Source organism: Onychomys torridus, chromosome 8 (assembly GCF_903995425.1).
Source record: "Onychomys torridus chromosome 8, mOncTor1.1, whole genome shotgun sequence".
NCBI lineage: Eukaryota > Metazoa > Chordata > Mammalia > Rodentia > Cricetidae > Onychomys > Onychomys torridus.
Window position 1 is genome coordinate 39,189,067 of NC_050450.1, and position 23,497 is coordinate 39,212,563.

General features: G+C 44.3%; 1 protein-coding gene across 1 annotated transcript; it reads right to left on the reverse strand.

Moving 5' to 3' along the window:
* Window positions 1–722: 722 nt before the first annotated feature.
* On the reverse strand, window positions 723–21,682 carry Znf454 (zinc finger protein 454). Its single transcript, XM_036197491.1, has 4 exons — window positions 20,390–21,682; window positions 17,413–17,539; window positions 16,955–17,044; window positions 723–4,010 (listed from the first exon to the last, which is right to left on the reverse strand). The coding sequence occupies exons 1-4, from the start codon at window positions 20,420–20,422 to the stop codon at window positions 2,689–2,691; spliced, it is 1,572 nt and encodes a 523-aa protein (XP_036053384.1). The 5' UTR covers window positions 20,423–21,682; the 3' UTR covers window positions 723–2,688.
* Between the last annotated feature and the right edge of the window lie 1,815 nt (window positions 21,683–23,497).

The window sequence follows — 23,497 nt, forward strand, 5'->3', positions numbered from 1 at the left end:
TTTCCTGAAACTCTGACTTAGAATGATTTCTAGTGTTTTCTACTGACCGCACTACATGGATTCCTCACCAGCTGAAGGTACCGACTAGAATCCTGGCCTCCTCTGCCAAATCCCACACTTCCTGTCCAGTTATCCTTGTCCTCTGGTGGGAATTCCTTAATACACAGTGAGTTCCACCTGCCTCCTATGGCTTTCTCATATGTATTCCATTGTTGGTTTTCTCCATATCACGGCCAATTTTGTACAGAGTGATAGAGCCTCTGTTATTGGGAACTTGTCATATTTAATAAACCCATGAGGTGTCCTTCCTTTCTGAATTCTTCAGTGTTCCAAGTTGTGACTTAGTTGTGAGGTTTTTGTCACATGTATGACATGCTTGCTTCTCGGAAACTTACCCCAATTTTCCATTGTACACATTGCTTTTCACTTTACTGAGTGAATGCTATTTAACAAATATAACATTCCCCAGAAGTTTGACTTCAGTTTTCTGTTGCTTCTTTAGTATTCAGTTCGCAGAGTTTCCTCTAAAATGTAATAAAATGTTCAATTGTATGTAAATTTCTTCCATCATCTAAAGAATGAACGATCTTCAAAAATATTAACTGTGGTACATGCTGGAGGCAGTAGAATCAGGAGTTCAAAGCCAGCCTCAGCCACCTTGGTTCAAGGCCAACCTGGGCTATATGAGACCCCCACTTCAAGAAACAAAGAAAATCAACAGCAAAAATGAAATACTCTTTATTATTCTGAATGCTTTGATTTCTAAATGTAAAAATTTCCCTAAATAGTTTTCATCTCTTGGGATTTAGAGGTGGGGGCTGCTTTGAGTGTTAGATGGACAGAAATGAATTGCTGATAGTTTTCATTAGTACCTTTGGCAATGAAGTACATATGTTTTCAGTCACTTAACATGAGAGGACTGCCCCACATAGGTGGGCTTTATTTGCTGAACTTGGCTTTGAGGTGCCCAAAGCTTCCAGGTTTATGCTACAACCTCGAGTCTGACATGATATAGAATTTCCTCTTCTTTAACTGTACCGCTTTAATGAACAAGACTGCCCAGCTTCAAAAATGGCACTTCCACAAACTAGGAACCAGGAACTGCCCTCCTGGAAGAGTTTATTGGCTCCTCTATCTTCATCGTGGAGTACATACCACCTTACAGTAGCACAGGTCCTTTGCTCCTTTTGGTGTGGGAGAGTGTCCCCAGGGCGTGCCTATAGGAAGATGCGTGGTGGTGAGGGGTCTCTACAACAAAAATATCGAGAGATCAAGGATGGGAAAGTCCTGCCTGTAGGGTTGGCCTGTCGCAGCCTTTCGGGCCTGGATCTGGCCCCGGCCAGAAAATGTCAGTGGTGCCACTGTTCATCTCAGGACCCATGCAATTGCTCGACATGTTATTCAACACTATCAGAACAATAGAGTCTTTAAGTGGTGGGATGCCCCAATGGAGGAAAAGAAATGAACTTTCAAACATATAGGCATATTGCTTTTATAGAACACAGAGTTAATACCTTCAGAAACCCAGACAAAAGCTGAACAAGGACCAATAATAAGGGAGTGGCAGATATACTCTAATTCAGTAGCTACAGAAGACTGACCAGGAACAAGTCACAGGTCAGAGCACCTGAACACTGGCCTTAGAGCCCTCATCTCTTGTCAGTTGTGTATGGGGAGATGACAAGTCACAAAAGTGGAAGTGGCTAGGAATAGCAACCACAACTAAATGGTAGGGCCTATCCCACCTGAAACTGATCAAGCCCCTGACTCCTGTGGACAGTGTATCTTTACTATGGTTTGGAATGGATAGAGGGTAATGGCTACCAGAGAAAAGCCCTTATTTAGATATTACCAGTGTCGTAGTTAGCTGAGGTCTTGTACAACTGCGTGATACGATACCTTTGATGACTCTTTACCTCCAGAAAGAGACCTTGAGTTCTGAAAGATTTGGGTGTGGAATCGAGTATCTTGGACATTACCGATTTTGCAGTTCAGATTTGCATTATGAGTGAGGTCCACAGTGATGACAACAAGGAACATGGTAATAATAGAGCTAAGTCAGACGAGGGTCCCACGATCCAAGTGAACCTTCCCAGGAGAACACATGTAATAAGCAAGTGGGCCGGTAAGCCAGGAGATTTGACAAAAGGTGGTTGAAACAGAATCAGAATCACGAGAAGCATGATTTAAATGATTCTTGACTCATGCATGGGTTACTGACAGCAACTTCTCTAAAGCAGGCGTCAGGGATGTGGGTGAGAGGAGACAAAGGGTTCTGTTAAAGATGGCAACTTTCTTATAGAAGAAAATCTAGAATAAATTCACCATTTTCTTACCTTCTTATTCATTTGCTTCTCTTAATTTTTATAACTTTATAATTATCTAAACAAATTGTGAATTTGATAAACTGAATGAAGTTTTATACTTTTAATGAAGTTTCATTTTGGTTCTAATACTCAGTAATTCAGGCCAATAAGAAAAGTACTACTATCAGTACAACTGAGACAATACTAAAGAGAAAGGTGTGTTTGCATCCTTAACAGTCTCATGGCATCGTGACACTTGGCTCCTTAGTAAATACAACCATCCTAAAAAAGACTTCATTGTGATTCTTTATGTTTTCTCTTATATTCAATAATTAATGACATCAATCCCACAGTATTTCCATATGAACAGCATTCATACATATCATTTTTCTCCAATATGATGCCTCTGATGCTGAATAAGGTTTGCAGTCTGGTTGAAGGCTTTCCCACATTTGTTACATTTATAAGGTTTCTCTCCTGTGTGAATCCTCTGATGCTGAGTGAGGTGTGTACTTCGTATGAAAGCTTTCCCACAGATTTTACATTTGTACGGTTTTTCTCTTGTATGAATTCTCTTATGTTGGGTAAGGGCTGAATGGTCACTGAAAGCTTTCTCACATATGTTACACATGTAAGGCTTTTCTCCAGTATGAATTCTCTGATGCTGTGCTAGGGCTGACTGGTCCCTGAAAGCTTTCTCACACAGGCCACATCTGTAAGGTTTTTCTCCAGTGTGAATTTTCCGATGTCTTGCAAAAGATGAATTGTCCCTGAATGCTTTGCCACATTCACTACATTTATATGGTTTCTCCCCAGTGTGAATTCTCTGGTGTTCAGTAAGGGAAGAGTTCACCCTGAAGGCTTTCCCACATTCACTGCATTCAAAGGGTTTCTCTCCAGTATGTATTCTCTGGTGCTGAAGAAAACTTGTGCTCTGATTGAAGGCTTTCCCACACTCATTACATTTATAGGGTTTCTCACCACTGTGAATGTTTTGGTGTTTGGTAAGATGTGCTCTGCAAACAAAAGCCTTGTCACAAATGTTACATTGGAAAGGTTTCTCTCCAGTATGTATTCTATGATGGTGGGAAAGATGTATATTCCGGATAAAGGCTTTCCCGCAGACGTTGCATTCAAAAGGCTTTTCTCCAGTATGGATTTTCTGGTGGTAGGTAAGTGAAGAGCTCACGGAGAAGGCCTTGCCACAGTCCTTACATTCATATGGTTTCTCACCAGTGTGGATTCTTTGGTGATGGATAAGGTGTGTACTCTGGTGAAAGGCTTTCCCACAATCTCTACATTCATAGCGCTTGTCTTTAACAGGCGTTTTCTGACTTGTGTTGAGTTTTTCAGTATGGATTTTCTGATGTTTCTTAAGGGTGGAACTCTTAGAGAAGGCTTTTCCACACTCACTGCATTCAAAAGCTTTTTTGCTTGCTTGTGATCGCTGACTTTGAATGGGTAATGAGCTCCCTGTACAGACCTTCTCAGAGGCCTCGACTTTCTGCCCACCAAGCGTTGATGGAGTGTACTGTTGGGTGAGGACCACTTGCCGCAACCTGACCTCCTGACCTGCCTGGTACTGCCAGTCTAACAGGTTAGCACATTCCCAGCGAGTCCCTCTGGTGACTCTCTCCTTCATTATCCATTGATCCGATTCTTTTTTAGGAATATCTGCCCTGAGAAATTTCATTGTAATTCCCCCTGAAAGACATTGAAAACAGAAGCGTCACTTTGACCCTGGTGAAACAGCTTGATGCAATGAAATGAACAGCCTGTTGACAATGCTAACAAAGAAACTGCAGCTGAAGACTTCAAGTGGTCATGTGGAGGGGAAGAACCAGAGGTGTGAACCCAGGAGTACGGTGGACGCTTATCTAATGCTATACCCGAGGCAGGAGTGTTTGGGAGCTTGATTTCAAAGGTCCTGCATCTGGGTTGGAATTCTGAGAACAGTATTCATTTTGTTTGTGGTTAAATAGATTTGATCTGACTTTTAAAGCTAAAAAATATCTAGTATAGGCCAAGCTTGATTCATGCTTGTAATCCCAACGTTTGAGAAGTTGAGGCAGGTGGACCACCACAAGTTTGAGGCTAATGTGGGCTAAAGAGTAAAATTTGGGGGATACCTGTGATTAGATTGGTGACTATCCCAGTTGTCATCAGAGAGCCTTCATCCAGTGACTAATGGAGGCAGATTCAGAAACCCATGGCCAAACATTGGACTAAGTTGGGGGAGTCCTGATGAGGAGAGGGAGGAGGGATGGTAGGAGCCGGGAGGGGGTGAGGGACATTGCAGGAAAACCCACAGAAAAGGGTAGCCTGACTCATGGGAACTCACAGAGTCTGAACCAACAACCAGGGAGCCTGCATGGGACTGACCTAGACCCTCTGCCCATATGAGACAGTTGTGTAACTTGGTCTATTTGTGGGACTCCTGGCAATGGCAGCAGGGCTGTCCCTGGTGCTTTGGCTGGCTCTTGGGAACCTGTTCCCCATGCTAGATCACCCCGCCCAACGTGAATAGGGGGAGGGGTTGGTCTTATGGCAGCTTGGTATGCCACGCTTTGCTGATGCCTTTTCCTGAAGATCCGGGTTTAATTCCTAGCACCCACATATGGCTAATGTATGTCTGTTACTCCAGCTCCAGGGCATCCAATGCCCTCTTCTGTACCAAGCACACATGTGGTACACAGACATACACACAAGAAAACATACACACACATAAATAATAAAATCTTTTTAAAGAGAGAGAGGATTCTGTCTCTAAAAATGAGAGAGAGACAAAGAGAGAGAGAGAGAGAGAGAGAGAGAGAGAGAGAGAGAGAGAGGTCATAACTTTGGGTGGGGAGAATCTAAAAGGGAGGAGAAAAACATGATCAAAATAGATAGTATGAAAAAATTTAATGAATCAAAGAAAGCACACAATAATACAAAAAAAGACAAGAATTTTAAGGTATGTTACTTTTGCTTATGTTACATTTGTTTAACTCTGTGAAGCTATGTAACTGTGTCTGTCTAAAATACCCAATGGTCTAATAAAGAACTAGCCAATAGCAAGGCAGGAGAAAGGATGGGCGGGGCTGGCAGGCAGAGAGGATATATAGAAGGAGAAAACTGGGAGAAGAGAGCTAGGAGCAAGGAGCCAGAGAAGGAGGACTCCAGGAGCCAGCCACCCAGCTACACAGCAAACCAAGGAGTAAGCATAAGATTTACATAAGTACAAGAAAAGGAAGAGCCTAGAGGCAAAAGGTAGACAGGATAATTTAAGGTAAAGAAAGCTGGCTAGAAACTAAGCCAAGCTAAGGCCGGACAATTGTAAGTAATAATAAGCCTCCGTGTGTGATTTATTTGGGAGTTGGGTGGCGGGCCCCCCAAAAAAGACCAAATACCAACTAACAACAAAAAAAATCTCTAATGTAGACCATACTGTGCTAAGATATAAGGGGCATGTGTGGCTATGTTCTCCAGTGATAGGGTCTTTATGACTCCAATGTTGCCAAAACAAAACTCTGAAGTTAGAGGTCAACACTCGGTGGGAAGAGACCCTCAAGACTGAAACCAATGTTTTTATATTTTCAAGACTTATTTGAGTATTCAGAAAATCAGAAGTTAACTTGCCCCCTACGCTGTGTGAAATGCTCAAGTATACTAATGAAATAAGGATGTTCAACTGTATATACAGAAGCAATGTCCCCAACCATTGTGACATCTACATAAGGAAAACACAGTGACACTAAAGTAAGCAGAGGAACCTAGGAACAAAGTCCCCTTGCTAGACAGCATCTAGTATTTCTAGGAATCGGAATCTGTGAATCTGGGGGAAGGAGCATAATGGCCACATACAAATGGGATTTTTAGTGGAAAAGTAGATACAGCCCCATGGATTATCTGACCAAATAATCCCTTGCTGTACATAACAATTCCACACCTAGTCAACAATCTTCTCACTTGGGCTCAGGGCTATCGTGATATTCTGCAGGCAAATTTGAGACTGTGTGCCATTTTCTGCCTTCTAACTTAAGTCTATGTAAAGCTTGGAAATATGCAATACTGAGGGCTGGATACTAAATACAGATGATGTAGGTTCACAGAGATCCTATCGGGAACAAGCTCTCTGTAGCATTTCCCTCTCCCACTCAGATAATCTTCCATCGAGAACCACAAAACAAACATAACTTTAAAAATGATCTAGAAAAGAAAAGCAAGCAGATGCATTTTAAGGCTTAAATCATGAGCTCAGAAGACACGCCCTTACTTTAAACAGACATGGTCAATGCTGAAGTCCATCTGGGGCATCACAAAAGAGTGACAGAGGGTCAAAGGATGTCTGGAAAGTGGCTCAAGAGGTCAAGTGATGGGACCCATACAGGGTAAAAACAGGTCTTGTCAATGCAAACCACGGAACCCAGAAGACAATGAAATAACATCACAAGTGTTAAAAGAACCTAACCGCCAAACTCAAAAGAGAAAACATTTCTAAAGAGTAAACACGAAATAGACATTAGCCTGCAAAGAAACGAGAGACAGTGTCCACAGCAGACCTCTGTTCAAAGGAAACCATGAGTGTCTCTGATGGATGAAAAAAAGCAAACATGTGGAAATACAGAAATGGAGGAAATAAGTAGTAGAAAAAGTAAATTTTGGACAATAAATACTGATTATATTATATAATGATTATACTGCCTTAAGACTTGTAGAATTAAAATATACAGGAAAAATTCATGACAGAATAACACAAAAGAGGCTACAAGGGAACATTTCAATACTGAGAGGTGCCAGCACTGTCGGGAACTCTTTTTTGAGACAGCACAGCATCTCAGGTATCCCAGACCAGCCTTGAACTCACTGTGTATTGGACAATGACCTTGAACGTCTAACCCTCTTACCCTCACCTCCCAAGTGCTGGGATTACAGGTGTGCGACAGGCACAAGGCCCGCTTTATGCAGTGCTGGGACTGAACCAGGGCTTGGTGCATGTTAGACAAGGACTCTACCCACTGAGCGACACCCCCAGTCCTGTGCAAGAATTAGAACAAGTAAAAAACGTTATTTTGGATAATTAAAAGCTGGTTGTAAACATCACACATACTACTAAAAGGCAAAAGACTGTAAATCAACCAGCTAATACAGGACCAAAGTGAAAATAAAAACTATCAGTCCAAGAGAAGGGAAGAAAGACAAACAGGATTTAAAGCAGGTGAAGCAACAGTGTGAACAGGGGCAGACATCCAAGTCCACACACAGAATAACCAATCTAAATAAACAGAGCCCAGCTACAGGGCATTAGGAAAGAAACAGGAAAACACAGACGCTGAAACAGAAAAGACAAAAGAATGGGAAGACTGAAAATGTAAAAGAAAGATGGCTGCTTATATTAGCATCAGACAAATCCCACAGCACTGGAGAAAGCAAAGGGGTGATACTCCAGGAGCGTAATGGGACCATTCCCCACCCGCTCTGTGTGCACACCTAGGACAGAACTCAAAATGTTCCAAGTCAAAACCAGAGCGACCAGGAAAGTGATACGTGTCTACATAACTGACACATCCAAGGGGGACATCATGACGACAATTAGAAATCCTTTGAAGTCAGTGATGCTGTCAGTACAGAACCAGCGGGAGCTCACAGGACAGCTAAAACTTCTGAACACAGGAAATACATTGATGTACCGACTATTAATATCAAGAGATTAGAAAAGGAGAAAATTCAATCCAACAAAGAAGGAAATAAACAAGCTGTCAAGAGATTTAAAAAGCAAGAATTTAAAAACCTGATCTGCCTTTAACAAGACAAGGGAAGACATTGAGAGAAGCCCATGTTACTAATGGCAATGTTTGGAAGTGTTCAGGTGAGGCACCTAAGTGTGTTTTCTTTGTGTTTCTCTGCTTAGAATGTATAGTACTTCAAGTGTTAAGGCAGCATCAGGACAGATACTACCTCAAAAAAACCAAAATTGAGCTGGGCAGTGGTGGTGCAGGCCTTTAATCCCAGTGCTTGGGAGGCAGAGACAGGTGAGTTTTGAATCTCTGTGAGTTTGAGGCCAGCCTGGTCTATAGAACTAGTTCCAGGACAGTCCAGGGTTATATAGTGGTCCCCTACTTCAAAAAAAAAAAAATCAAAATTGATTAAAATTTGGAAAAGAAGAAATAAAAATGTTATCATTTGACATGATTATGTTCATATAAGATGTAAAATAGGAATTAATTAGGGAATGTAAAAACTACAGTATATCACATGCCAGCAACAAATAATTAGAAAGTGAGACTCCTAAAAGGTGAATAATTACATCAAAAGCAATAACACTGTGAAGTAAATATGGCGTAACAAAAGAAGAACAGGACTGTATCCCTCAGACAATAACATCCTAGAGAAATTAACAAAAACCTAAAAACAGGAGGAATATACCATAGCCAAAGGAATGGAATACAATACTCTAAATTCCCCACCTAAACCACACATTCTGGGAAATTCTGTAGAAAACCTTAACAGGAATTTTGCAGAAACTGAATGGACAAGCCCAAAATTCTAGATGCAATAAACAGCAAAACTGGAAAACCCGTGCTGACAAGTGTAAGACTCATTACAACTCTAGAGTAACCAGAAGCATTAGAATAGCATGGGATTAAACAGTGAATTTTCTTTTTCTTTTCTTTTTTTTTTTTTTGAGCTGAGGATTGAAACCAGAGCTTTGTGCTTGCTAGGCAAGTGCTCTACCACTGAGCTAAATCTCCAACCCTGGGATTAAACAGTGAAACATGATGGCTCATAAATGGACTCATAGACCAGATGATAGGACCTGGAACTGACCTACGCATTAGCAGTCAGTGTATGCCTGACAAGGGGAAGGCATGGTACACTTGGGGGAAATGGTCCTTTTAGTAAGTGAGCCTGGCCGGCTGGATACCCAGAGAGGAAATCAAACTGTGGGCCTAAACATGAAAGATAATAAAGCTGCTAGAGGAAACAGATTGTCATTAGCTTAAGACACCTTCAATGGGGACACAAGGGGCCAGGGAGATGGCTAGGTGGGTAAAAGTGCTTGTTACTCCAGCCTCACTGCCAGAACTCAGGTCGAAGGCAGACATAGTGGTCTGCGTCTGTAGTCCCAGCACTTCTATGGGGAAGCGGGCCGTGGTAACAGGAGGGCTGCCCGGGACCTTGCAGGCCAGCTAGTCTGGAGCATGAATACAGCAGGCGAAATGAGAGAGACCCTGCCTCAAAAACAAGGTAAAGGAGAGGATCCAATCCTGAAATGCTGTCCTCGGACCTCTTCCGCCACTGCCCCTCCACCATACATTTTTAAAAAGACACAAGCATTAGCCACAGGAAGAAAAAGAACTGGAATACATTAAACTACCTTAAAAGTTGAAAACCTGTGCTTATCAGATGGCATCACTGTCCAGAGAGGGAACCGAAACCCTCACTATACAATTCTCTAAATCAACAAGAGAAGGTCAGACAGCTAAACAGAAAGGGAGAGAAGTCTTATGGATCCTTTATACAAGAGGATGCTTAGGTGTTTAATACAAATAAAAGTATAATGAGGCTCAGCGTCAACTGAGACACTTCCGCACATCCTCCAGAAGGCTGACACACTCCAAGGGTGTAAAAGGATGTGGAGCAAACATTTGTGAAACTACTTCACTAGGTCTACTAAGGCTCAAAAGATGCATAAACACAGAACTTCTTGGGGACACACTGGACAAAAATGTGAACACAAACACACACTTTCTATACGCCGGAGAAATAATCCCAGCAGCCATCATTCCATAAGAGCTCCGAGGTAGAAGAAAACCAGATGTTGAGCAGACTCCCCATGCTATGTCCAGTTTATGCAGTAAATCATAATAGGGCCATGAGGGTAAGCCAACTGCTGCTGCACGTCATGTGACTTGAAAGATGGCAGACAAAGAGTGACGTCCTCCTGATCCCAGTTATGCAATTTAAGAAAGGACAAAATAAATGTGTTACCATTGGGTCAAAAGAAAGAGAAGGGACTGGGTGGGGGCAGTGGTTGACGGTAATTTTTCTTTATGTGAATGTTGATTATACAGATGTGTTCATGCTGTTAAAATTTATTGGATTATACAGTTAAAATATGTATATTTTTCTGTATTACATATTACTTCAAAATCAGTTTACTTAAAAAACATCTAGGATAGGACCAGGGAGATGGCTCAGTAGGTAAAGGTGATTTTAAATATCAAGAGTTATGTCTCAATACTATTCAAAGAAAGTTAAGATTCACCTTTACAAAAAAAAAAAAAAGTAGAGAATGGTAGCAGTTCTTGGAAAACAACTCAAGACAATTAGGAATAAAAAGCTCGATGTCATCTCACATGCAAAATTGAGAGATCCAACCAGGATGTTGGTCAAGAACACTTGTAGAGGTCAGAGGTTAATGCTGGGTGGCTTCCTCAATCACTCTCTACTTTTTTTTTTTTTTTTTTTTTTTTTGAGATGGGGTCTCCTGAACCTGGAGTTTGCTGTTTCACTAGACTGGCTGGGCAGTGGCCCTAGGAACCTCCCAGCTCTGCCCTCCAATGCTAGGGTTATGGATGTATGGTGTCATGTACAGCTTTCACCCAAGAGGTGGGGATCTGAAGTCAGGTCCTGGTGTTTGTGCAGCAAGCATTGACACCCTAAGCCATCCCCAAGTCTTAACCTCAATCATTTTTAGTTCCTAGTAGAATGAGCTTCTAGGAGACAGGGTTTGATTGGAGGAAGCATGTTACTGTACGTATTGTTCCTGACCCCCTCCTGTTTTGTCCCTTAGTTTCCAGGCCACCATGAAGAGGAGGCTTCCTCTACGGTGTTTCCATCTTATCACAGGGACCAAAAGCAATGGAGCCAGCTCACCATGGACTACGAACTCTGAAACTGAGCCGGAGTAAATTTTCATTCTGAGTCATTTCTCTCAGGTATTTTGCCACAGCAAGAAAATATGACGTGGAAAAGAAGTCCAGGAATGACCACTGCTATCACTGTTCCGGGGATTGCCATTTCATAATTGGTTACTACAGCTAGCACAGTGGGGACCCTGGCAGCAAAAGTAGCTACCACAGTTAGTTAATCTTTCATTCTATTGGGCATGACAAATTTAAATCAATAGCTATATACATTTCAATTGGCCTTGAAAGCTATAAATTTACAAACTCAAGTTCCACTTGCTCTCAGGACACCATCTTACAAAGTCTCCAATTTGCAGTAAAACTCATTAAGGAAGGGAATGGCTCAGTTGCCTTTAACCTACCGGCTATGGGTGGATTAAGACTTCTGTTGGTCTTTTCTGTATCGAACACACAGATTGCAAGCCCAGCGCCACTTAGAGATCTTTGGCAACAGTCAACTCTGCAGCTCTCACACAATTGAGCCTGTATGATAATGAGTATTCAAAGACAGGTAATTCCTGGGAAGTGCTCACCAACCTAAGACAGAACACCTGTGTGGCCTGGACAGGTGTCTCCATGACGGGAAAAGGTGACCTGCTGACATCCCATGCAACCTAAGTCAGAAGCTCATTTTTTAGTAAAAGGGGGTCCTGTAGGTCCCTGTCGTTCTCCCCCCCCCCTTTGGGTAACTGTTGCCTTGCTTACTGACCTTGACCTTGATATCTTCCCTATGCTAATTCCCTGTGAGATTCCCTGAATGCTTAAGGGAAGCTCCTGTCTGTGAATCCAGCATATTGGGTGTTAACTGCTTAGATGCAAGATTGTAAAACATCAGGAGCGGGGGTGCAGATTTAGCTCAATGGTAGAGCACTTGCCTAGCAAGCACAAGGCACAGGGTTTGATTCTCAGCTTAAAAAAAAAAAAAAAAAAAAAATCAGAAGCGAACTTCTGCCAACCGGGGTTCCCCCATTGTGCTGTAAGCCTGTATGTAAGACCTCTTCCCTCCTTCAATAAATGACGTTTGACATTCCAAAAAAAAAAAAAAAGAAGAGGGGGTCAAGAACATGAGGGGGAAATCCACAGACACAGCTGACCGATGCTAGTTGGAGCTCACTGAATCTAGACTGACAGCTCAGGAACCTACATGGGACCGAACTAGGCCTGCTGAATGTGGGTGACAGCTATGTGACTCAATCTGTTTGTGGGGTCCCTGGCAGCAGGACCAGGACTTATCCCAGATGCATGAACTGGCTTTTTGAAGCCCATTCCCTGCGGTGGAATACATTGCTCAGCCTTGATACAATGGAGAGGGAGTAGGCTCTCCTTCAACCTGGTATGCCAGACTTTGTTGACTACCATGGGAGGCCTTACCCACTCTGAGGAGTGGATGGGGGTAGAGTGGGAGGGAGGTGAGGAGGCGGGAGAAAGGGAGGGAGGGGGTTGGTATGTAAATTGGAAAAAAATATTTAATAAATAAACATATTTAATAATAATAATAAAAGAAGAAGAAGTCCAGGAAATACTGGCACAAACCAAAGCTAACGAGGCTGAAGAGAAGGCTCCATCCTGGGGACCTGAGTTCCCTTTCCAGTACCGGTGGTGGTGGTGGTGGTGGTGGTGGTGGTGGTGGTGGTGGTGAAGGAAGGATTCACAACTGCCTGTAACTCCAGCTACAGGGGAATCTGATGCCCTCTTTTGGTCTCTGAGAGCACTGCACTCACATGCATCCCCCACCCCCATAATAATAAAACAAAGTCAGACATGGTGGTAAACATCACCCTGAGTTCAAGGCCACTCTGCTCTGCAAAGCAGGTTCCAGGACAGCTATGAAAAAACCACCACCACCACCACCACCACCACAACCACCACCAGCAACACCAACAACATTTAAAACCAAGCTAGTGGTTTTCTAGTGTACCAGGGGGAAGATGTGGTGAGGAATCACACTGGACTTCAAAGATGAGGTTAGATCCCATTCTTAAACTGGGTGGTAGGATATGAGTATTGCATCTTTATCACTGTTTAAATTCCTTCGGGCTGTTCAAAAATTGTTATTTTTATAGTCCGTGTACAATATTCAAAATAAATGTATTTTAAGGCCCCAAAAGAAATTATAATGCTAAGTGCAAAAATGAAATTGCAACATGGAAGGCCAATATATCAGCTCTAAAAAATTTCCCAAAAAATGTAAGAGAAAACAGTGCAACGAAGACAGAGAATAAGAGGACATGATGCAACATTAAAGTGATAAATGGGGTGGGGATGGCAGCTCAATAGGTAAGAGCACTTGCTGCAGGCGCATGAGAACCTGAGTTTGGATCCCCAGCATCAGGTAAAGACCAGTGTGGCCACCAGTAGGTGCAACCCCAGCCCTGGAGAGGAGGGTGACAGAGACAGGAAAATCACTGGGGCTTGCTGGCCGCCAGTCTAGCTGAAAAATAGTGAGCTCCAGGTTCAGTGAGAGAGCCTGCCTCAAGGGAGACAGAGAACAATGCTCAACAACCTCTGGCTTCTGTCTATGTAGGTACCTGCACACACACACACACACACACACACACACACACACACACACACAGGCATATACAAATAAAGTAAATATATATATATATATATATATATATATAAATGAGACTCTGCATGGTTATAAATGAACACATAGATCAAAAACGAGAATTGAAAGCTAAAGGGTATGAGACACTGAGACATAACAGATAATTAATAAATGAGGAAGGAAGTATAAAAATGACTAGCAGCTATTTGAGATAAGGTCTAGTAGTTTCCCTTGGAATTCTGCACGATTAAAAGGGATGTGGAGAAGGGGAGAAAACGCCACAGCTTTGGAGCCAGGTGGGTCTATGCTAATCCCCACCTTCCCCCAAGAGCAGCATTCAATCAGTCCAAATCCGTTATCTCCACTGGGAGGGATCAGCTGCAGAGTGCACCCATCACTCTTGATTTGCAGGATATTAAAGATTAAATGTGTCAGTAAGCACAAAAGCCTACCCCAGAGCACCCTGTGCAGCACCCAAGTCTCAGCTCTCTCTGTCAGCTTGTGGCCCGAGGACAGAAAACATAAAAAGCAAAGCCATCAATCATGATAGTTTTCTTTCTGTGATTAAAAATAACTGTCTGAGTGCTGGCAAAGAGATATGGGCAAAGAGAAAAAGCCTTATTTCCTGCTGGTGGGAGTGTAAAGCACAGCCATATGGAGATCAGTATGGAGATGTCTAAAAAAATAAAATTAAAAATTCAGTTACCATATGACCCGGCTATCTCATGTTTAACAGATACCCACAGCACTCTACATCCACCACATCTCATCCATGTTTATTTGTGTTTAATTCACAATAGTCAGAAAACGGAACCAGCCTAGATGCCCATCCACAGGAAATGATGATGAAAATGTGGTCATATACGCAGGGAATTTTAGGGAACCATAAAGAAAAATGCAAGTTTCAGGAAAATGGAAGGAGAGGGAAAGTGTTATGTTATGTGAGGTAACTCAGACTCAGAAGGAAAAAATTACATGTTCTTGCTCATCGTATCCCAGCTTGTAATGTTTCTATGTGCTGTATGCGAGTGTGGGTATAGACTATGAAACAAGAAAGGAGCCCAGGAGATGGGGAAAGAGATGCTGAGAAGGGTGGGTAACAGGATGGCTACGACTTAAAAGTGGAAAGGTGAGTGTGTGTGGATGGGGGGTCAGAGGGGTGGCGGAAAGATGAGAATCAACAAAATGAACTTTGAAAATTCTATAATGAGACTTAATGCTGTGTATGCTAATTTAAAATAACTATCTATGCTAAGCCGAGAGTACTAGGCACCACAATGGAAGACTGTTAATACAGCTGAGCAGTCCTTGTCAGAAATGCCCGGGAAGAGAGCGTTTCACTGCTTTTGTTGCTGCTCTTTTCACTCTGGGAGGTCTGCACAAGCATAAGGAGAAATCCTGGGGACGGGATCCGAGATTAAACATGAAGCCCCCTTATGCTTATGTATACCTTACACACAAAGCCGAAGGTAATTTTATAGAATACTTTCAGTGTCTGAATTTTGACTGTGATCTGTCATCTGAGGTCAGGTGTGGTGGTTTGTCAGTACTCAAAAGGTTGGAGATTTTGGGCTGGCAAGACGGCTTAGTGAGTTAGTTAAGGCATTTGGTTGTCAAAGAACATTAAATCTATAGAATATTCTATAGGGTGAGTTAAAGATTTTATTTCCCTGTAACTGGGGATTGAACCAAGGACAGTTGGTTCTCAATCTTTCTAATGCTGTGACCCTTTAATACAGTTTCTCATGTTGTGGTGACCCCCAACCATAGATTATTTTTGTTGCTACTTTATAACTGTAATTTTGCTACTGTTATGAATCATAATGTGAAGATCTGTGTTAGGTTATAGTCTTAGGTGACCCCTGTGAAAGGTCATCCAACCCCCAAAGGGTGACCTATAGGTCGATAAACATTGACTGAAGACCTCATACATGCTCTATCACTGACCTCTATCAGTGGTAAATTAAATATTTTTAATAACTGCAATTTTGAGTTATGATAGCTAAATTCCATCAAGCATTGAGTCTTAAACATTTGAGGTGGGTAGATATCAACTATAAATATAAACCTCTGCCTATTTCACTGGATTACAGTGAAAAAATAGTAATAAGAGGTTTTAAAAGATACTTTGCAGGTCAAGTGTGGTGGCACACACCTTTAATCCCAGCACTCAGGAGGCAGAGACAGGTGGATCTCTGTGAGTTCAAGATTAGCCTGGTCTACATAGCAAGTCCCAAGACAGCTAGGGCTATGTAGAGACTCTGTCTAAAAAAAAAAAAAAAAAAAAAGGTTTTTTACAGCCTGTAACATACTACAGGAAAGCGTAATGTTACAGCATCTTAGGTAAAGCAGGGAGCTTTCTAGAATACTTCAAAGTAGCAGAAAGACATATCCCTATCTTGGAGTCACAACCCCCAGGGGACTCCTCAGAACAAGTGACAGCCACTGAGCTGTCATGCTCTCTCCATCTCAGGCAGCAAGTCTCACTTGCAACCACAACTGCACTAGGTGTGAGCAATTGAGCAATATACCCAAGTCTACACCAATCCTGGCCCTTCTGGCACCTGTAGACAAGCACACAGCCTGGTACAGGAGGGCAGGTCAATGCTGGTTGACTATACTTCCATGTGGTTAGAGGAAGAAGAGGGAGGTGAGGACGTGTGCAGAGCTTCACTAGAACAAGGGAAGCTTCAGTGAGCACAGACTCTCCAGAGCCCCAGGAGGCTCCTCACCAGAGGTGCGCAGGTGGCTCCTGTACACTGGAGTAAGAATGGTCACTCCAACACGGGGGGTGGGGGGGTTTGCTAAGTTTACAAATTTATTTCCATTTCTGTGTATGAATGTGTGTGCAGTGTGCCTAAGGAGGCCAGACGAGGATGTTGGATCCCCTGGAGCTGGAGTTACAGGCAACTGTGAGCTGCCCAATACGGGGCCTGGGAACTGAAGTCGGGTCCTCAGGAAGAGGGGCAAGCACTCTTAACTGCCGAGCCTCCTCTCCAGCCCCTGACTACTAATTAATGTGAAACAAAGAGAGCAAAGAAATGATGGAAGGAAGGGCTCCAACAAGGACAGACTTCCACAACGAATGCCAGTTTGGGTGTGTTTGCTGCGACAGTGTGGCGCAGGCCTGTCGCATTTGCTGAGACCTCATGCCTACCCCACCGACGGGGCTCCTCCCAATGTCCCACACGCATGATTCTTACCAAGAACAAAGCCTTCTGGAGCATCCTCTGGCATGCATTGGTCTGCCTTTTCCAGGTGAAAAAACACATCTGGTTTGCATCCCGAGAGTCCTGTTTTTGAAGGGGAAAAAATTGATCTTATCTCTTCATAATGGAGATAAAAGCCATTGTAAGGATGAGACTTGGTCCTCAGAACTTTCTGGAAATGGTGATCAGAAAGGAAGGGGAGCATGTTGGTGTGTGTGTGTGGTGGCTTGGGCTTGAAACAGACAGTCTGTTCTCATATCCCTCTCGATTGTGACATGTCTTCAGGTATGACTTCAGCAGAGCTCTGGGGACACCAAAGGGACAGACACATAGTAGGAATGAAGGTAGTATCATCAGCAGGCCCAATTCCAACCCAATCTGTTGTATGGCAGTTCTGGGGGCTCCTAACAAGTCCCCAGAGGTGAAGCTAAATGCTGTGGTGTCCAGCTTACCCAGCGAGACCAGGTTGCTATAGTTCTCTGACATCACATCCCTGTACAGGGCCCTCTGGGCAGAGCTCAGCCATCTCCACTCCTCCTGGGTGAAGAGCACAGCCACATCCTTGAAGGTCACCAAGTCCTGTAACAGAGAACCTTTCTTACTGACCAGGAGATACCACAGGAAAGCCCATGAAAGCTTCTGGACTGGCTGTTCCAGAAGCTCATGGGGACCATTAGCCTGCAGGAAGCTGGAGTCCAGAGACAAGTGAGGCATGTCTTCAGCATCTCCTAGGTTGAGCTTTGCGCTGAAGACATGTTTTGTCCCCCACTTTGACAGCAATTGTAGAGAAACAGTGAGACTGTGAACTTGTTTACTTGCCCACAACACCTCCCATCTTTCTCCACAGCCCTAATGTAGCTGGTGTACTGTCAGCATAACACAGACTTCCATGTTTGCGGTGAAGATGGTTTGGATAAACATACTGCACCAGCCATAATAGAAAAGCACAGTGCAGGCAGTGGCAAACCCTTAGTAAAGATAGCAAACGACACTGATACACCTGTTGTACTCTTTAAAAGCATTATTTTAGAGTCTACCTTTACTGCAGAACAGTATGACATGTTTCCCCAGCAGTAACCTCCCGTGTTTCATGTTTTCCACATCTCTGCATCACACTAGGAGGCCGATTGAATGGCGGACCCACACCATCCAGGTTGGGAGGAATACCCTGTGTCTGCATCAAGCTCACAGCTTCACGACGCACTTCTCAGAATGCACCTATGTCGTTGGGTGGCACAGAGCCATTGTTTTCAGTAAGACTTCCTTTTCTTCAACCTCTCCTCTACTCACCCCAACATGTGTGACTGCACACACACACACACACACACACACACACACACACACACACACCATGGAAATAATCATTCTGTGCTATGACACCATGTCTTCCCTGATTATAACTCATCTCTTCCTTGGAAATTCTGAACAAGGACAGAAAGAGTATCTCTCAGGAGCCTAAAATCGAGCATGGAAAACAGCACCACTCAAGTATGGTCTTCACAGGGAGCTAGTGTGCACTGAGGAAGAAGGGTCAAGGGGAAGCCAAAAAATGCCTGCTTTAACTTAAGATAGCTTAATTTTGTTACCTGTACCCAAAGCCTTGGCACACATTGAGGAGCCAAGAAACACTGGTGGCAGTGAACCCATGAATTGACCTATCAAGAACTGTTATTTATCTCAGGTTTCCAACACAGTTCACAGACCCGGCACATTTTATATCCCTAAGTTACGTCTGCCCAATGGCAGCCAAATCTTGGCAACCTATAAACAACATAAACAGGGTTTAACTGCTGTGTCTCAGATATGGTTCATTCCTCCAACATACATGCGCCTGGTGTCCAGTGCAAACGTGTTAGGAAGTGGGAAATCTGTAAGAGGTGGGGCTTATAGGGGAAGTGAGTGAGTTACTTGAGTTCCATTCTCTGGAGGGTGCAGTTCACATCTTGTGGGAACAGGAGGGATGGGGCATGTCTCTCTGGATTGCAGTGGCTATTATGAGCAGATTGTTAGAAAGTGAATTTAACACCTCTGGTAATCTTTCTTGTTTCCTCTCACCACACAACACTCTCCACACCCCTTTCTTTCCTGCCTTGTGGTACCATTTACTACATATAATGTAGCAGAGAGCCCTTGCTACACATGGCTGCCCAATCTTGAACTTCCAGCCTCTAAATAAAGCTCATTTGCTTACCAAAAAAAAAAAAAAAAAAAAAAAAAAAAAAAAAAAAAAAAAAAAAACCAGGGAAATGAGCAGTCAGCAAGTTGGAACTGTTGGTTGTTCACCCATCTTCTCACCTTCCACATGTTCCTGTCCTACACAGTTAAAGGCCTTAAAGTGAAGGAATTAGAACAGATTTTACCAAATGAACCTGGCTATAAAGAGGCTGGCACTACTCAGAATATTTTTCAGCTCTGAGCTGCTGTGGAACAATCCTTTTCTACACTATGAATATGTATTACTCTCATTGGTTGATGAAAAGCTGACAGGCCAGTAGCTGGGCAGGAAGTTAGGTAGGAAAGCCAAACTGAGAATGCTGGGAAAGAGGGTGGAGTCAGGAGAGAATCCAGTCAGCCAGCCGCCCAGGAAGCAAGACATGCTAGAAGACAGGTAAAGCCATGAGCCACATGGCAATACATAGATTAACAGAAATGGGTTGTAAGAGCTAGTTAGTAACAAGCCTGAGCTATTAGCTGAGTATTTGTAATTAATATAAGCCTCTGTGTGGTAATTTGGGAAGAGGTTACCAGGTATTTGGGAACAGGTAGTTGGGACAGGAAACGTCCACACGCACTGAGCTCTATGTAGAAGGCTCTCCATGTAACCCAGGCTGGTCCTGAACTTTCAGTCCTTCTTCCTGCAGCCTTCCAAGTGTTAGGATTACAGGTGTAACCCACCTTGCCCAGCTGTGTGTGTGTGTGTGTGTGTGTGTGTGTGTGTGTGTGTGTGTGTTGCTGGAGGTTGAACCTAGGGCCTTTTACATACCAGCAAAGTTCTCTACCACAAAGATATACTCCTAGCTTCTAGAAGTAGAGTTCTTTGAATATTTTTAGTGACATTAAATAGTCCTCTGAAACAAAAGATACATGGTATCTTGAAAAGAAAGAAAGAAACAAGAGAGTCTACAAAACTCTATCTTCACAGGAAAAAGTTCAAATTCCTTCTCTTGGCTCCTATGTCAGACCCTGTTTTTACCATCGTGGACTCCCATCTTACTGGCTAATACAAAGTGTAAGATTTTCATTTCATACTAAGCTAGACTCCTGCCCACTTGTGCCATTGATGTGACTTATGTAAAGCTCAAAAGCCCATGAGGATGAGATGTGGTGAGGTGGAAGGGGAGACTGGGGTCAGAGCAAACAACCTCATATTCTTCAAGTCAAGAACCCAGCAGCAGGGCGGGTGACTCACAACGTCCTTTCTCCACTCACCTGGACCAGGGCTGGGAGGTGGCTGACAGCCATTTCTTCTTCTCTGGTGAGCTCTCTGAGGGCCACCAAGCATAGAGGAGGCAGGTGAGGAACTTTGCAGCTGTGGGGTTCCCCAGGCTAGAAGCACCTGCACACCCGCGATGAAAGGGCTGGGTCAAAAGTCACAGGGTGTGAACCTGACCATCCATATCCTGGCATCTTCAGTGTGCCCAAAGCAGTAAGTTCTTTGGTTAGTTTGCTCCTAGTTCCCTAATGCTTTTGAGAGAGTCCATCCTTGTCTCATCTGTAAGGTGACTTGCTCACCATGCCATTTCCTCTTGGCATCTTTCCTTTGGTCAGATCCTCCACGTCTTCCCGTTCTGCGTCTTAACGTCTCTGACTTTCCCTTGCAGAAAGCTTGTCCCATCCCACAGTTCTCAAACCATTCTCTGTCCTTTTCCCTAAAGGTATGGTTGGGAATCTGAAGACATCTTTCCTCCTGGGACAGCTTGATTCTGATGAGAGGGAAGGAGGGGGAACGGGGAGCGGAGCTAAGCAAGCCAGATCTTCATCTCAGATGCCTTGCAGGCCAGCTGTTTTGTGGCCTCAGGATTCTCCTTTGGGTTCGGTTAAGTGACCCGGAGTCAAAGGCAGTGTATTTGTGTGGTGTGTGTGGGGTTGGGGTGGGGCGAGGATCATTCACACAAGTCACCCTTCACCGCTTTGTCAAGTGCAGGGGCTGCACTGCAGTTGCCCCGTTCTCAAGTTCTTCAGACAGGACTTGAAGCCCCACCGGGAATATACTCATCAATTGGATGCTGCCACCTCCCCGAGTCTGTCCTCAGACACACTAGAAAGAACCACCCTTCTCCACACAATCACGTTCGGACCCCTCAGTTCCACCACAAGACCATTCTGCCAGTTCTTTCTCTGTGTGGAGTCAAATCTCAGTGCATATGCTGCGAAGTTAAGGGCATGGGATCCATGTCCTCTAAAATGGTCCACAACCCAGCACGCCCTTCCCCCAGACCTGACCGTCGCTCTCCGGCTCCACTCTGGACGCTGCTGCTGGTCACCGCGGGGCTGCCCTTCGAGGCGCCTCCACCGCGGCGACAGAGCATAGCCACCACTTAACAGTCAGGCCACAAGGAGCCTGCAGCCTGAAGTGGAATCGCGCGTGCGCACTGCTCCTGGAGCCGGGGACCCTAATTCCCACAAATCACGGTGCTGCAACTCTAGGGTTTCGGGACTCCTTTTTTCCCCAGAGGGAGAGTGGGAGGCTAAAGTGATGATGTACGCCTGCGCAGAGTGGCTATTTTTTGGTTGAACTACAGTTCCCAGAAGCCTCTGCGGGGACACCGACTCCTCTTCCACTCAGAGAAGAGCAGAAACGCGATCCGGGTCTTGTAAAGAATGCTTGCTGCTGTCTCAGCGGTGTTGTTATTTCCGGGGTGCTCGACCCTGCAACTAAAGCCGGGAAGGTCCAGAAACTGTGTAAGAGGGCCGAGCTGCAGGGAAAGGGCTGGAAAGTGTCAGGATCGCGCTCTCGACAGGCACTTCGGTCCGTGAAGCGTAGGCAAGGCGCTCAATGCAGCCAGGGGGCGGTAGCAGGGCTACGTGGCTGTCACCCAGACGCGCGGGGATGAGAGGTGGGAGGAACAGGAGTGAAGTAGCGGAGCGACGACCCTGGAGGTCAACAAGTCTTTCTGGAACCGCAGGGTGGAGCCGGGCGAGGATGGGGTGATGTACCAGGGCCTCCCCCTAGAGATAGCTAGTTGCCTTTGAATAAGTGGTAAGTATTCAAGCAGCAACGTTCTTGTTGGCAAAATAGTAAAACAATTAAATTTGACATTTAAAATATGACCTGAGGATTGGCACTTCAGGCACTGCTGGCCACCCTTTAGGATGCAATATCAGTGACTCTATCCAGTGCTTTAAAGGTGTCGTTTTCTCACTTAGCGAGCATGTAGGTGCCAGGCACCGTGCAGAGGCTGGAGAAACAGAGTAACCCTGCACTGGAGGGCTGGTTTGACTAAGTCCATCAAACAGAAAATATTCATCAGGGAGTGACAGGACAGTAAAGGCGTGTTAGTGAGTTACAGAGAGAACAGGGGTGGGGGATAGTTGGAAGATTTGACTTCCCACAAAGAAGCTGGCTTGGTGTATTTGATGCTTAGCAAGACTAGCATCATCGCAAAAAAAAAAAAAAAAAAGGAAAACAAACAACTCAAGATGAGAGTGCCAGCGACTCTGAGGTCTTGAGAGCCGTGATAGGAACATAGGATTCATTTTGTGTGATAGGAACGCGCTGGGAGTTTGAAGTGACAGACAGTCTGTAGAGACTGGTCAGTTCTGGGGAGGACAGAGTCAGGGTGAGGGCTAGGGATGGTGGTGGCACAGGGACATGGCATCTGCTGACTTGATTTCTAGCACTGAACAAAGAGAATCAAAACTCACCCAAAACAACAACAAAATAAACAAATGAAAAGCCCAGACCATGGTGTGGTTGAGGGAGAGAAAGGACGCTAGATCTGGAAGCTTCTGCAACAGGCAGTGTGTGGCCTAGCCTCCCTCCACTACATACCTTCTGAAGAGACTGGCCAGCCCAAGCAGGGCAAGCATGGCTCTGGCAGGCCTTGCCCTTCCCCCACTCCCTCCTCCTTGTTAAAACTGTTAGATGACATTCCTAAAGCTAGCCTCCAAGATCTATTCCCTTATTTGGCCACTTCCTCCTCCTGGCGCTACCAAGGTCCAGCTATCAAAGTATTGCAGTCCAGCCATCAGAAGCCCCCTTTGGCTCACCTAGTTAATATACCCAATTAAAACTAAACACCTCATCCTAACACAGGGGTTCCCATTTTACCTTTATGAACCACCATTTGCCTATGGGCCATGTCTATCTCCTCTCTATCTAGATGCAGTTCTTTGTCCCCTTGGGACAAATACTCCTGTCCCCTTTCCCCTGTTCTCTTCCCCTTCTCCCTCCATCTCCTGTCTTTGTCTCTTATTCCCTGCCCTCTGTCCCCCTGGGGCAAACCAATCTCCTTTATGCTGAGAACTTGGTGTTTGGGGTCCTAAGCTGACGCTTTTCCTTTCACCTTCCTCTAAGACGTTTGCTTTGAGAGCCTA

What these genes read in the sequence shown, in the direction of transcription:
- Znf454 (XM_036197491.1), bottom strand. Translation starts at nt 20,422, where the DNA reads ATGGCTGTCAGCCACCTCCCAGCCCTGGTCCAG. An exon ending in ACCTCCCAGCCCTGGTCCAG is followed by an intron (nt 17,540 to 20,389) that starts GTGAGTGGAGAA and finishes TCTCTGTTACAG; the next exon opens with GACTTGGTGACCTTCAAGGA. An exon ending in TCCAGAAGGCTTTGTTCTTG is followed by an intron (nt 4,011 to 16,954) that starts GTAAGAATCATG and finishes AATGTCTTTCAG; the next exon opens with GGGGAATTACAATGAAATTT.